This window comes from Callospermophilus lateralis, chromosome 3, assembly GCF_048772815.1.
Source record: "Callospermophilus lateralis isolate mCalLat2 chromosome 3, mCalLat2.hap1, whole genome shotgun sequence".
NCBI lineage: Eukaryota > Metazoa > Chordata > Mammalia > Rodentia > Sciuridae > Callospermophilus > Callospermophilus lateralis.
In genome coordinates this window covers 107,742,011-107,755,131 of record NC_135307.1, presented here as the reverse complement: position 1 = coordinate 107,755,131, position 13,121 = coordinate 107,742,011, and the positions used below count along the sequence as shown (strand labels likewise).

The following is a 13,121-nucleotide window of genomic DNA, read 5'->3' as shown; positions in this document are numbered from 1 at the left end:
TGCAACAACCTCTGGTTTCTTTTATTGGGAAATATGATTTCAATACCACAATCAGGATGCTAGAGATGCTCACTGCTAATAAAAGCTGATCTTATTGTCTCTAGGCTTTAAAGTAGATAGAGCTGGGAAGCATGTGTACTTAAAGCCAAAATGTGGGTTTATACTGACACTTTCGAATTCAGGGCTATAGAAGTTTTATTTAACCTTTTCTATACTACATTTATATCTTCTTTCCATCTACTGAGACTGCTAATTCTTAAGGTTAAAAGGATGTTAGAGTTTAGAATATCCTGTAATTATCTTCCTTTTCATCTTTCATTACTCATATAGTGTACAATGTATGTTTGGAATTTTTTTCTATTTTAGTTTTCATTTCTGAAATTAAAAAAAAATCTTTCTTGAGTTATGTCACTTCATATTTGAGTATTTCTAATTCAGATTTGTGTTTTTTCTTTCGTATCTTGTTTGCATTTTTCTAATCCCTTTTAACTGGTTTTGAATTAGATTACATTTTTTTTTCTGTTTATTGGGCAACTCTTGCTGTGCTTTTGTTATAGGGATTCTTCTTTTCCCTTTCTTTCTTATAATAACTTCATATCGGATTTGGACTCAGAACTTTCCTGTTTATTTTTATGCGAAATTTAATTTTCTTGAACTTTCTGAATGGTTTGGGATTCACTGTAGCCTTTCTGACATCTTCATAGACACCCTTTTTCTGTTGTTTCTACATGGGTTAAAAGGGGTGGGGGCGGTTTTCCCAACTTCTTGTTCTCCTCAACTTTTATCTTCCCCTTCTCCTTCTTTCATCTCTGTTTGTCTTTTGCTTCCACTGCTCGTAGTCTCTCCTTGGTTTAGGGGGTTTTGTCCTGGAAGGGAGTCCTGGCTTATTAATTTTTCAAGTTCACAAGAGTTAAGATTATTTCCTCAAAATTCATCACAGAGCCCTAATAGTTAGTTGTTGACAGAAAGTGCAGAACTCTTTCCAGTTGTAGCTGCTGTTCTGAAATGGGCTTATTATTCTTTCTTTTTTTGTCTTTTGTCTTTTTAAAAATTTTATACAGGGGATTGAACCCAGGGGCTTAACCACTGAGCCAAATCCCCAACCCTTTTAGAGACAGGTTCTTTCTAAATTGCTGTAGGGCCTCGCTAAGTTGCTGAGGCTGGCCTGTCCCAGCCTCCCAAGCTACTGGGATTACAGACATGTGGCCCATGCCCAGTGGTTTATTACCCTTTCTAATGAGAATCTGATTGACTGTTTGGGGTTCCTCCTGTTGTAAGGTCTATTAGACACTCCATTACTTCCTTCTGCACAGATACTGTTACTAAGTAGATGGCCTGGCCCCACCTACTTTTATTTTGGGGTTGTTAGGGCTACTTAGTCATTTTTTATGAATATTAAGTATGAACTTGGGATTTTTTTTTTTTGGTAGTGATTTGGCATGTTTAAAAAACTGTGCTGATGCTGTTACTTGTCATCTTACTATCTTCACAGAATCCTATGCATTCCCCTCACATCCAATTTATTTTTAAAAAATGCATTTTTAAGCCCTAAGAGGTGGTTTTGTTTTGTGGTCTTGAGGATTGAACCTAGGGCTTCAATCATTCAGGCAAGTTCCCTACCACTGAGCTACATCCTCTGCCCCTATGTGTATGTTTTTTATTCTTCTTCAGCCCTTTCCTTCCTTCCTTCCTTCCTTCACCCCATCCCCCATCGGGGAGGGCTGTGATTTGCCCTCTCTTACAATAAGGGATCTTTAACAATTCTAACCCTCCTGGTCCCACCATCTTTCTTATGTCTTTAGAAAATTTTCAGATCCTTTTTTTTTTTTTTTTCTACAGAGAGAGAGAGAGAGAATTATTTTTTAATATTTATTTTTTTTAGTTTTCGGCGGACACAACATCTTTGTTTGTATGTGGTGCTGAGGATCGAACCTGGGCCGCACGCATGCCAGGCGAGCGGGCTACCGCTTGAGCCACATCCCCAGCCCCAAATTTCAGATCTTTTAATAGGGATTGGCAGTTTTCACTTGCACTTAGTTTGTATGTCTTCAGAACTGCACTCGTGTTCACTGTAAAATATTTGCCAGACATACATATTATTCTATTGTTTTGCATTGTATTTAAAGGTTCTGAATAAAACTATTCTCTCTGCTCCCATTTAATGTGGTAGAAAATGAATATATTGACTATTTAAGATTTATCTTTTATTGTTTTGCTTTATTATGCAAAAAACCCAAAAGACAGACAACAAATTGACAGTAGCTTTAGTCAGTTAGTATTTTAATTATATTGAATTCATATATGTCAGTAAAAACCCTGTAAGCCCTAATAAATAAGGGATAAAATTTAGTTCACTTCACAAAATGTGGTAAACAAATAGATGGAAAAAACTTTAGCTCTGCTGATAATAAAGAAATGTGAAGTTAAAATAATGGCATACTTCTTTTACCCCTATTAAATTTGTAAAAAAAAAATTAAAAGCTTAACCCATTATTGGTATAAATGCAGTGAGACTGTTACTCTCATATAGACTCATTCCTTGGTTAGGGCAACCAACCACCTTGAATCCTTTACTTTTGGTGAGGAGCCTAGATTTAATAAAAAACATTGTGAATGACAACTGACTTTTACCATTACATTCAACACAAATGGCAAAAAAGCCATGACTTTTATTTCACATATATTTATATATGTGTTGTTGAATTGTTCTGGGCCTTCACTATTTTTAGGGCAGCCCTTATTTCATACATTGCTGGTAACATAATATTATAGCACCATTTTAGAAAGCAGTTTGGTATGATATGTTTCAAAAATCATAAGATTGCTGTCTTTTTTTTTTTTTTTTACATATTGTATCCCATTTCTGAGGTTCTCTACTAAAGAAGTAATAAAAAATATAATAACAACTATATTTTAAAAAACTACCTGCATAACAAGAGTAGAAAGAATCTAAATATCCTATTAAAGGAAAGTGGTAAATTGTGATTTTTACACCGGCTATAATATTATCTATTCATTCATAAAGATGATGTTGACATGAAAATTTTGCATGAGACTTTTGTATCTTTTGTCACTTTTATACTTCTGCTCATGGCTGTATTGACTGTTAAAGAATATGTATATGAAAATTTCTGGGATGACATAAATAAAAATAATTTTGTATTAAGGTAATAAAATTATCAATGATAGTTTTTGTCTGCTTTGTTTTTTGAATTTGTTTTTTCATAATTTTATGCAACAATAAAATTTTGTTTAAAAAGGCTTGATTGTATTTCTCCCTCTTCCCCTTTTTGCCTCCTTCATTTTTTGTCTCCTTTATTAATATCTTTTAGTGATTTCTTCTGTGTGAGTAAATATTCTAGCTATCTATGTTTAAGACTGGTTGTATTTTTAGATTTGAGCCCATGAGAGCACGAGAAGGAAAGGCAAAGTAATTTCAATATATAAAAATATGTAGACTTGAATGAGAAGTTATATTCCATTTATATATGATGTGTCAAAATGCATTCTGTCATGTATAACTAATTAGAAAAAATTTAAAAAAATATATTTTAAATAAAAATGTCTAGACTAAAAATGGTCTGATTATTTTTTGCATATATTTTTTAATTTTAATAGGTTTGTAGAATGGCTTCTGATTACTCAAGAACATGTGCTAGCCCAGATAGCATTCAGACTGGTGATGCTCCTATTGTCTCTGAAACCTGTGAGGTTTATGTTTGGGGGAGCAACAGCAGCCATCAGTTGGTAGAAGGCACACAGGAGAAAATATTACAACCCAAACTGGCTCCTAGTTTCTCTGATGCTCAGACTGTAAGTTCTGTATATATCTTATAAATTGGTAGATAATGGATTATATATTCATACTTACTTGCTTTAAATAATGTTAAGAACATATATTGAGTGAAAAGTTTTGGTTGTTTCTTGTCTGTGTTTTTATATCACACTTCTTGAATTTTTCATCATAAAAGAAAAATGCATTTTTAAAATCTCATATCTCTGACAACATTCCTGGTTTCAAAAAATTAAATTTGAATCTGGATTTTCAAAAATCCTCAGTAATAGGAACAAATTTTACCATTATATTCAACATAAATGGAAAACAGACTAAATAAAAACTAGAATTTTCCCTTTCCCAGATTTTTGCTATTTCATTTTCTTGTTATGATCACTTTCTTTCTTTTCCTTTTCCTTTTTTTTTTTTACATTTGTAGCCTAAGCTAGAACATTCTTATTATTTTCATTAAAATATGCTTTCTGCCCCCCAACAAATAGGTTTTTTCTGTGGTTCTTGTCATAATGAATTCTAAGGAACTTATAGGAAAATTTTATTTTTTTCCCCAATTATGGGGGGCTAAAACATTTTACTTTGTTGTTTCATTCATTGATGATCTAACAGATAACCCAGAAAAATCTGTATCTATAAATTTATACATGAATTTGAGCTCAGTGATGTAGACTGTATGAAAATACCATTAATGCTTTCTTAATTTCTATTTACTACCTTGATCTCTTTGAAGAGTCATATTCTGCTTTAAATACTTCCTTTGAGCCTCTTTGATAAAACAACCTTAAATTTTTTACTTGATTTTCACAGAAGCATTTTATATTTGTGATTCTGTTTGTTCATTTATAGATTGAAGCTGGACAGTATTGCACTTTTGTCATTTCTACGGATGGTTCTGTCAGAGCTTGTGGTAAAGGCAGCTATGGGAGACTCGGGCTTGGAGATTCCAATAATCAGTCTACTTTAAAAAAGTTAACGTTTGAGCCTCACAGGTCCATTAAAAAGGTCTCATCTTCTAAAGGATCTGATGGTCACACTTTAGCTTTTACAACAGAAGGAGAAGTCTTCAGTTGGGGAGATGGTGATTATGGAAAACTGGGACATGGAAATAGTTCAACACAGAAATATCCCAAACTTATTCAGGGACCTCTGCAAGGAAAGGTATGTGATATCTTTCTGGATTTGAAAGTAATTAGATATAGTGGTATTATTGTTGATAATATTTTTCAGAGTTTGATGTATTCTTTTTTTTAATTTTTTTTTAAAGAGAGAGTGAGAGAGGGAGAGAGAGAGAGAATTTTAATATTTATTTTTTAGTTATCGGCGGACACAACATCTTTGCTTTGTATGTGGTGCTGAGGATCGAACCCGGGCCGCAAGCATGCCAGCTACTACTTGAGCCACATCCCCAGCCCTTGATGTATTCTTTATGAAGTTGCCTGCCCCTCTTTCTCTTGGCTTAAATTTTGTGTGTCTGTTTTATAGTTTACACAGTACTTTTACATACATCATCATCATCATTATTATTAGTTTGAGATACTGGGAATTGAACCCAGGGCATCACGCATGATAAGCAAGCATTCTACCATTGAACTTTATCTCCAGCCTCAATTTTAATTCTTTATAAATGTCTATTTTATTTTATTTCATTGTTTTGAGTTGAGGACTTGCTATTTGTCCAAGATAGCCTTTAACTTCTGAACTTGAACTGTCTTCCTATTTCAGCCTCCAAAGTAGCTGGGACTATAACCATGCACCACTATGCCTGGCTCAGTTTTAATTCTTGTATTCTCATAAGAATAATTCTTATTCTTATGAGGTAGTTTTCATTAATTTAACAAATATTTACTACCTTCCAAGTGGCAGGTAGTGTTATAAGCATTAGATATATAGCAGTGAATAAGAGAAGAAAAGGTCTCTGCTTTCATAGAACTTTAATTTTCAGGGTAGAGATAAATAAAATAATATAAAATACTTTCAGATAATATTAAAGAAGAAAACTGAGGAGTGTAACAGAGACTAACTTGGACTGGTTGTGATATTAGGTAATGGGAACAGGGATAATCTTGGAGGAGGTGGCATTTTAGCAGGCTTAAATGAGGAAGCATTTAGAGTGGTTCAATAATTACCTAGAATTTCACACAAATAATTGGCACCATTAGAAACTGAACATAGATACCCTTTTTTTTTTAAAAAAATATTTTTTAGTTGTAGTTGTTAATGGACCTTTATTTTATTTATTTACTTTTTTGTGATGCTGAGGATTGAACCCAGTGCCTCCTACAGGCTAAGCAAGTGCTCTACCACTGAGCCACAACCACAGCTGTGTAGATTCATTCTTTTTATATCTCTTTAAAGAAAACAGATGAACTTATATTTACTTAAATGATTACATTCTTTCCATGAAAGTTTTTTTTAATTGTTTTTTTTTTAAAAGAGAGAGACAGAGAGAGAGAGAATTTTTTTTAATATTTATTTTTTAGTTATCGGCGGACACAACATCTTTGTTTTGTATGTGGTGCTGAGGATCGAACCCGAGTCGCACGCATGCCAGGCGAGCGCGCTACCGCTTGAGCCACATCCCCAGCCCCCATGAAAGTTTTCTTAAATCAAAAGATCTTTGTAAGTTTTAATTTTAGACCGGATTTACAAATGTCACACTTTTCCTTCATAAGAGACTATGAAATGAATAAATAACTTGCAGTATTATAATTTACTGATCAACCCAAAGGCACTGGGCCTCAAAACATTCTACTTTGAAAGCCTCAGAGGATACTTGTTAAATGTTGAATATGAAGCAATAAAGAACTTCAGATAAATATGATTTGAAATTGTATTTTTCTGGTCTGATACTTACTTTATTCCTTGATTTCATTTATTTACTTTATTTCTTTGAATTTTATGGATTTTTTTTTTATTCTTGTTTTTTGTGATTCTAGGCAGTAAACTCAGGGTCTCGCCCATGCTAGGCAAGCACTCTACCACTGAGCTATATCCCCAGCTGTTTATATTCCTTTGACTGCCGCATTTTTTTTAAATATTTTTTTTAGTTGTCAGTGGGCCTTTATTTTATTTACTGATACCTGGTGTTGAGAATTGAACCTAGTGCCTCATACATGCTAGGCAAGCGTCCTGCCACTGAGCCACAACCCCAGCCCAAATGCCCCATTTTTATAATGGAAACATTACCAATTAAAAACAACATAGTATGAGTATCATGAAGGAAAATTGTCACAACATTTAAAATTAAATTTTGCAGATAAAAATTTGAAAACTTGCTAGCTTAGTATTATTGCTCAATGTTTTTAATTGAACCTCAAATTTGTATTTTATAAAGTGAGTTCTAAGTTTTGGAGGTTAAAAAGATGTGGAGCAGCCAGATATGAAAGCACATGCTTATAATCTACGCAGCTAGGAAGGCTGAGGCAGGAAGATCACAAGTTTAAGGCCAGCCTTAGAAACTTAGTGAGACCCTGCTTCAAAATAAAGAAAAAAGGGAATGGAGATGTGGTTCAGTGGTTGAACTCTCCTGGGTTCAGTCCTTGGTGTTAAAAAGAAAGGTATGTTAGGAGTTAATTATTATAAGTTAATATACTGCTTTTGCTCTTTCTTATTGGTAATAGTTAATGCCTTTGTGAAAGTTATCCTTATCATGTAATGACTTTTTCTTGATAAACCAGGACTAGAGGTTTTATATTTGAAAAATTGTCATCCATTGTTTCATGGGTGTTACTCTCTTTCCAACTTTGAATAAAGACTTGATTGGTGAGATTGTATTCCTGCAGGTGATTAGACTCATCTTCAGGGCCCCTACTAGCCTTTGCAGTGACTTTTTGTGACTTGACAGCTTAGCCAGTCACCCTTATCCTGAGTACAGCCTTCACATCTGTACATGGCAATTCCTGGTTGAGTTGTAAATATTAGTATCTCTAAATTGTCTGTTTATGGGATTAAAAACAGATAGTTTTAGTGTCTGTGTGCTAATCAAATTCACTGTGTGCATTGTAGGTAGTTGTTTGTGTGTCAGCTGGATACAGACATAGCGCGGCTGTCACAGAGGATGGAGAATTATATACGTGGGGTGAAGGAGACTTTGGAAGATTAGGTAAGATATTTTTTAAAAATTGAAGTTATATTATCACAGAAAACCAGAAATGATTATGATTATTGGGAAACAGTAAGAGAGAGTTTTGGTTTTTTTGGGGCACCATTGGGGATCAAACCAAGGGCTTTTGGTATGCCAGGCAAGGTGCATTACCACTGAGCCACATCACCAACCAGGAGAATAGACTTAATAGGCCATTAGTTTTGTTAGTCATTACACTCAGAAGAAGATAATTTTATAGATAATACCTAGATTATTGTACTTATATTTAAAATGTAATTAAATCTAGGAAGAACTTACCTATTAAGACCTGGCACTGTGGGATTTTAGGGATAAGAAACATACCGTCATGATGATGAAATTTATAATCTACTACATAGTGAAAATAAGTTGACATGAGCATGGTACAAGACAGAATAATGTTAGTACTAAGATAGGAGTATAGATAAATGTTCTAATGATTCATTGAAGTGCTTGATGCGCCAGTTTGGGAATAACCTGGAAGACTGGTTGAGAGGATGTTAGAAGTGATTCTATTTTTTATATTTATTTGCATTTAAAAATAGCTTGTAATTTTTATTCTACTTTTGAAGTGATGGCTTAGACAAAAAGAGTTAATATTATTTCTTTGTTGTTTGTGTTTTACCCAAGGTCACGGTGACAGTAATAGCCGTAACATTCCAACATTAGTAAAAGACATTAGCAATGTAGGAGAGGTTTCTTGTGGCAGTTCACATACTATTGCTTTATCTAAAGATGGAAGAACTGTATGGTCTTTTGGAGGAGGAGACAATGGTATGTAAAAAATTATTTATGGATAGCTTTGGCTTTTTGTTTCTTTTTTTTCCCCCAGTTATACATGCCTGGTGTAGAAAAACCCACAATGCAGATGAGTATAAATAAAAATTAAAATAAACTGTGCTTCTACTAACAGTACTTTTAACATTATTAATGGTTTGGTAGACAAATTTAAAATATATAAATATGTATATAAACATGTTTATAAACATATTTACATATATTCCCTGCATAGATGTTTTTCATACACCAAAGTAAACCTGTGTGTATTCCATAGATAGATTAAAATCTGGTGGTTTTTATATAACAGTATTTTATGAATATATTTTCTACAGCAATTTAACTTTATATCATTTTTAAAAAAGACTCAAAGTATTCTTTCATGTGTCTGTATTATGATTTATAAAACCAGTTTCTCGTTACTGAATATGTAGATGGCTTTCAAATTTTTCAGTATTAAATACAACATTGCATCAAATGACCAAATCTTTGTTTGTAACTACCAGAAGTGTGATTGCTCACTTGCCCATATCTCTTAACAAGAGTATGTATAAAAATTAAGATTGTTTAAAAAGTTAATTTCTGTAATGAAATGGTATCGTTTAATTGTATTTCTTTGATATCTAGTGAGATTGAATTTTTATTTTGGGCATTTATTTTCCTTTTACAGTGGTTTGCCAATTTTTCTATTTCATGAGTTATTGAATCTTTTTTAAGTTTTAAATTATATGAACATACATTTTTTTTGCGTAGAACCTGTGTATTATGCCAGAGAAATAAAGAAAAAATAATTTTTCTGTTTCTATAAAGTGATTTTAATTGTTTGACATTCAAAACAAAAGGTTATTAGTTGTTTGTTGTTAACTTTCTCTCAACAAAATAAATGCTTCTTTTTTGTGTGAGAGAAGTACTGGGTACTGAACCCAGGGATGCTTTACCACTAAGCTAAACCCCGACTCCTTTTTATTTTGAGACAGAGTCTCCCTAAATTGTTGAGATTGACCTAGAACTTGCAATCCTCTTGCCTTTGCCTCCTGAGTCTCTGGGATTATAGGTGTATGCCACCATACTCTGCAAAAAATGGTCACTTGTTAACATCTTCTGCTATTAGAAAACATAGCTTCCCACATCTGTCAGGTTAGCAATGGAAAGATTAGAGCGCTTTATCAACCTTAGTACTTAGAAAAAGAATGGAAGCTCTTTAAACATTGAATTGTTTAACTTGAATGTAATTGTTTTTATAGGCAAACTTGGCCATGGTGATACCAACAGAGTGTATAAACCAAAAGTTATTGAAGCTTTACAAGGAATGTTTATTCGTAAAGTTTGTGCTGGGAGCCAATCTTCACTTTCTTTGACATCAACAGGGCAGGTAGGACTGTGGAATGAACATAAAAGAGAGTATTTCAGAGGACTAGGTAACTAAAATGTAACAATTGTATTTAAATTTCAAAATTAAAAGATAAGTTTTTAGATAACATACGAAAATGAAATATTTTCCCTTTTTGAAGTAGAGAATCTAAGAAGGAACTAGGTTTTCTCTCTCTCTCTCTCTCTCTCTCTCTCTCTCTCTCTCTCGTTTTTTTTTTTTTTTTTTTTTTTTGGTACTGGGAATTGAACCCAGGAGTGCTTTACGACCAAGCTACACCCCCACTCCTTTTTATTTTTAATCTTGAGACATGATCTTGAAAGTTCCTGAGGGCCTCATTAAGTGAGGCTAGCCTCAAACTTGTGATCCTCTTGCCTCAGCCTTTTTTTTTTTTTTTGGTACCAGATATTGAACCCAGAGCCACATCCCCAGCCATTTTGTGTGTGTGTGTGTGTGTGTGTGTGTGTGTGTGTATTTATTTGTAGATGGACATAATACTTTTATTTTGTTTGTTTGTTTTTATGTGGTGCTAAGGATCAAACCCAGTACCTCACACATGCGAGGCAAGTGCTCTACCGCTGAGCCCCCAGTGTCCCCAGCCCTTTTTAATATTTTCTTTGGAGATGGGTATCACTGAGTTACTGATGCTGGCTTTGAACTCCTGATCCTCCTCCCTCGGCTTCCTGAGCTGCTAGGATTATAGGCATGCACCACCATACTGGTCCCTGCCTCAGCCTCTTGATGCTGAGATGATAGGCCACCATGTCCAGTGAGGAACTAGGTTTTCTGATCTAGCCTTTGTGACTCTGATAAATTTTCTTCAGTTCCTTGTTTTTTGTATTAGTTGATTTTTATATATAGTTTAGTCTTCAGTACTCCATAACCCTTTCCCTCCAAATCATGGATAGTCAGGGAAAGCAAGATTAGATCTTGGTGAAGCCAGTGACACAGACTAAAAGGCAAGAGGATGATCAAAACAGAGGGTAAACAGAACACTTCTTTATTAAAATAATCTGGTATGGTTTTATTTGTCTGAGGAATAGGTTGCTCAGGCCTAGGGTAGTCAATTTTACCATTCCTTTAAAGTTTTTGAACTTTTATATGTGTTCATTGGCTCTTCCTCTGATTGATTGTGGTGATAAAGAGAAGCCAAGTATGATGATAGACTGACAATATTTGCTACCATTTGTCTACCCAATAACAGTGAAAAAGTGAGCCATCCACTTATTCTCTCACTTGTAGGAGCCCGTTATGTACTAACCAGTGGTATAAAATTTTTTTCTGATTAATTCACCAGGCAGATAAGCAGCAAAGCTGAAATTACCATATGATTTAATTATTTTTTGAGAGACTGAAATGCCTTATGTCTTAAAACTCCAACTATTCATCACCTTGTATTTAATTACATTAATCAATTGCTGCCTTAAAAAATTCTTTTACATATTTCTCTCTATGAATTTTGTAATAAGAATCCATGGATTGAAACCAGAAGATGCTTACTTTTTTTAAAAATTTTTAGTTGTAGATAGATACAATACTTTTACTTTATTTATTTATTTTTATGTGGTGCTGAGGATTGAACCTAGTGCCTCAAGCCTACTAGGCAAGCTTAATTGATGTATAGTCACAAGCAAATCACAGCCCTCCCTTGAGCTTTATCTGCTTCTTCCTTTTTTTTTTTTTTTTAATATTCTCTTAGTTGTCAGTGGACTTTATTTATTTATATGCGCTGCTGAGAATTGAACCCAGTGCCTCACACATTCTAGGCAAATGCTCTACCACTGAGGCACAATCCCAGCCCTATCTGCTTCTTTATATGAGGGAAAATAATGTCTCCCTTGCCTACAAATGATCATGTAAGATGATTATTTGAATTGAAAGTTTGTATAAACTATTGAGGATCATTTGCCTGTTGGTTGGTGGTAAATCATAAGCAGGAAATCCATTACATTGAATTCTAAGGAACTTCAAATTATTTGCTATATAGAATAGTTGTATCATGTGTACATTTAAGTTATGTTTAGAAAAGAGTGAAAGAAATTCTTTTAAATGTTAAGAGCAGTTCTTTTTACAATTATACTTGTTGAGCATGAGGTGAGGATCAACATTTGCTTTTCCCTCACTCTGTGTCAGTCCCCTCAGGACTCTTCAGGGATAACCTACCATTATACTAAATATAATTTTATATTTAAAGATAGGGTGTATATTTTTTGTGTAGAATAATCTGATCCCTAAATTTATTTATTTATTTATTTGTTTATGGTGCTGAAAATCAAACCCAGTGCCTCAGAATGCTAGGCAAGCACTCTACTGAGCTACAACCCCAACCCTAGATTTTCAGTGATGATTTTGATTATATATTATTTCACCTTCCTTATCTTTAGATCCTAATCTCTTAACTTTATTGGAATTTTGTTGCATTCTGTAATTGTCTTCGTAAGTTCTTTGGCAACTAGTATAAATGTGTTTTTTTTTTTTTGTTGTTGTTGTTGTTGTTGTTGTTGTTGAAGAGGCTTAACCTCTTAGCAGCAGTATTTCTTAAAATAATTGTAAGATAAAAATAAAAACAAAACCCAAATTCCATGGCATAAAGAGTAGAGTCTGTGATCTTGTTAAAACCCATTGAAGAAAACAATATTCAGTTTGCTGATTGTTTTAATTTTATTCATTTTGGGAATTGGCAGTCATCATTTTATCATCTTCCTTCTTATGCAACCCTTTGTTTGTCCAGATGTTTTAAATAGTCAGTAATTATTTTGGTATTAATTAATGAAAATGAAGATGTTCAAAGGGAACTATGTCAACTACTGCTTCAAATGTTGTTCTTTTAAAAAATTCAAATTATCGTAACAGCGAGGTAAGATAGTTTTTAAACTAAATTCTGAACATTTATGGTTAATCCATATATTATCACACCTTGGTCTAATCTTGATCTCATCTGCAGAGTAGAAGCATGTAAAGGAGATGTTTTAAGGTAGTATTTTCAAAGTTGCTACGATTAGGTAAATATAACAAAATACAAGCCAATCAGTAGTAGGTTTAACAGAATCTTTCAGATCTTT

At 33.5% G+C, this 13,121-nt stretch overlaps 1 protein-coding gene across 5 annotated transcripts in view; it reads left to right on the top strand.

Annotated features, from left to right (window-relative positions):
- Herc1 (HECT and RLD domain containing E3 ubiquitin protein ligase family member 1) overlaps positions 1–13,121 on the top strand; it is a 185,032-nt gene that overhangs the window by 44,891 nt on the left and 127,020 nt on the right. For all 5 annotated transcript variants that reach the window (XM_076850910.2, XM_076850909.2, XM_076850908.2 and 2 more), the window contains exons 4-8: positions 3,619–3,813; positions 4,637–4,948; positions 7,796–7,892; positions 8,544–8,687; positions 9,935–10,062. In XM_076850910.2, the coding sequence (XP_076707025.1) occupies positions 3,619–3,813; positions 4,637–4,948; positions 7,796–7,892; positions 8,544–8,687; positions 9,935–10,062 (876 nt within the window). The remainder of the gene's footprint in view (positions 1–3,618; positions 3,814–4,636; positions 4,949–7,795; positions 7,893–8,543; positions 8,688–9,934; positions 10,063–13,121) is intronic.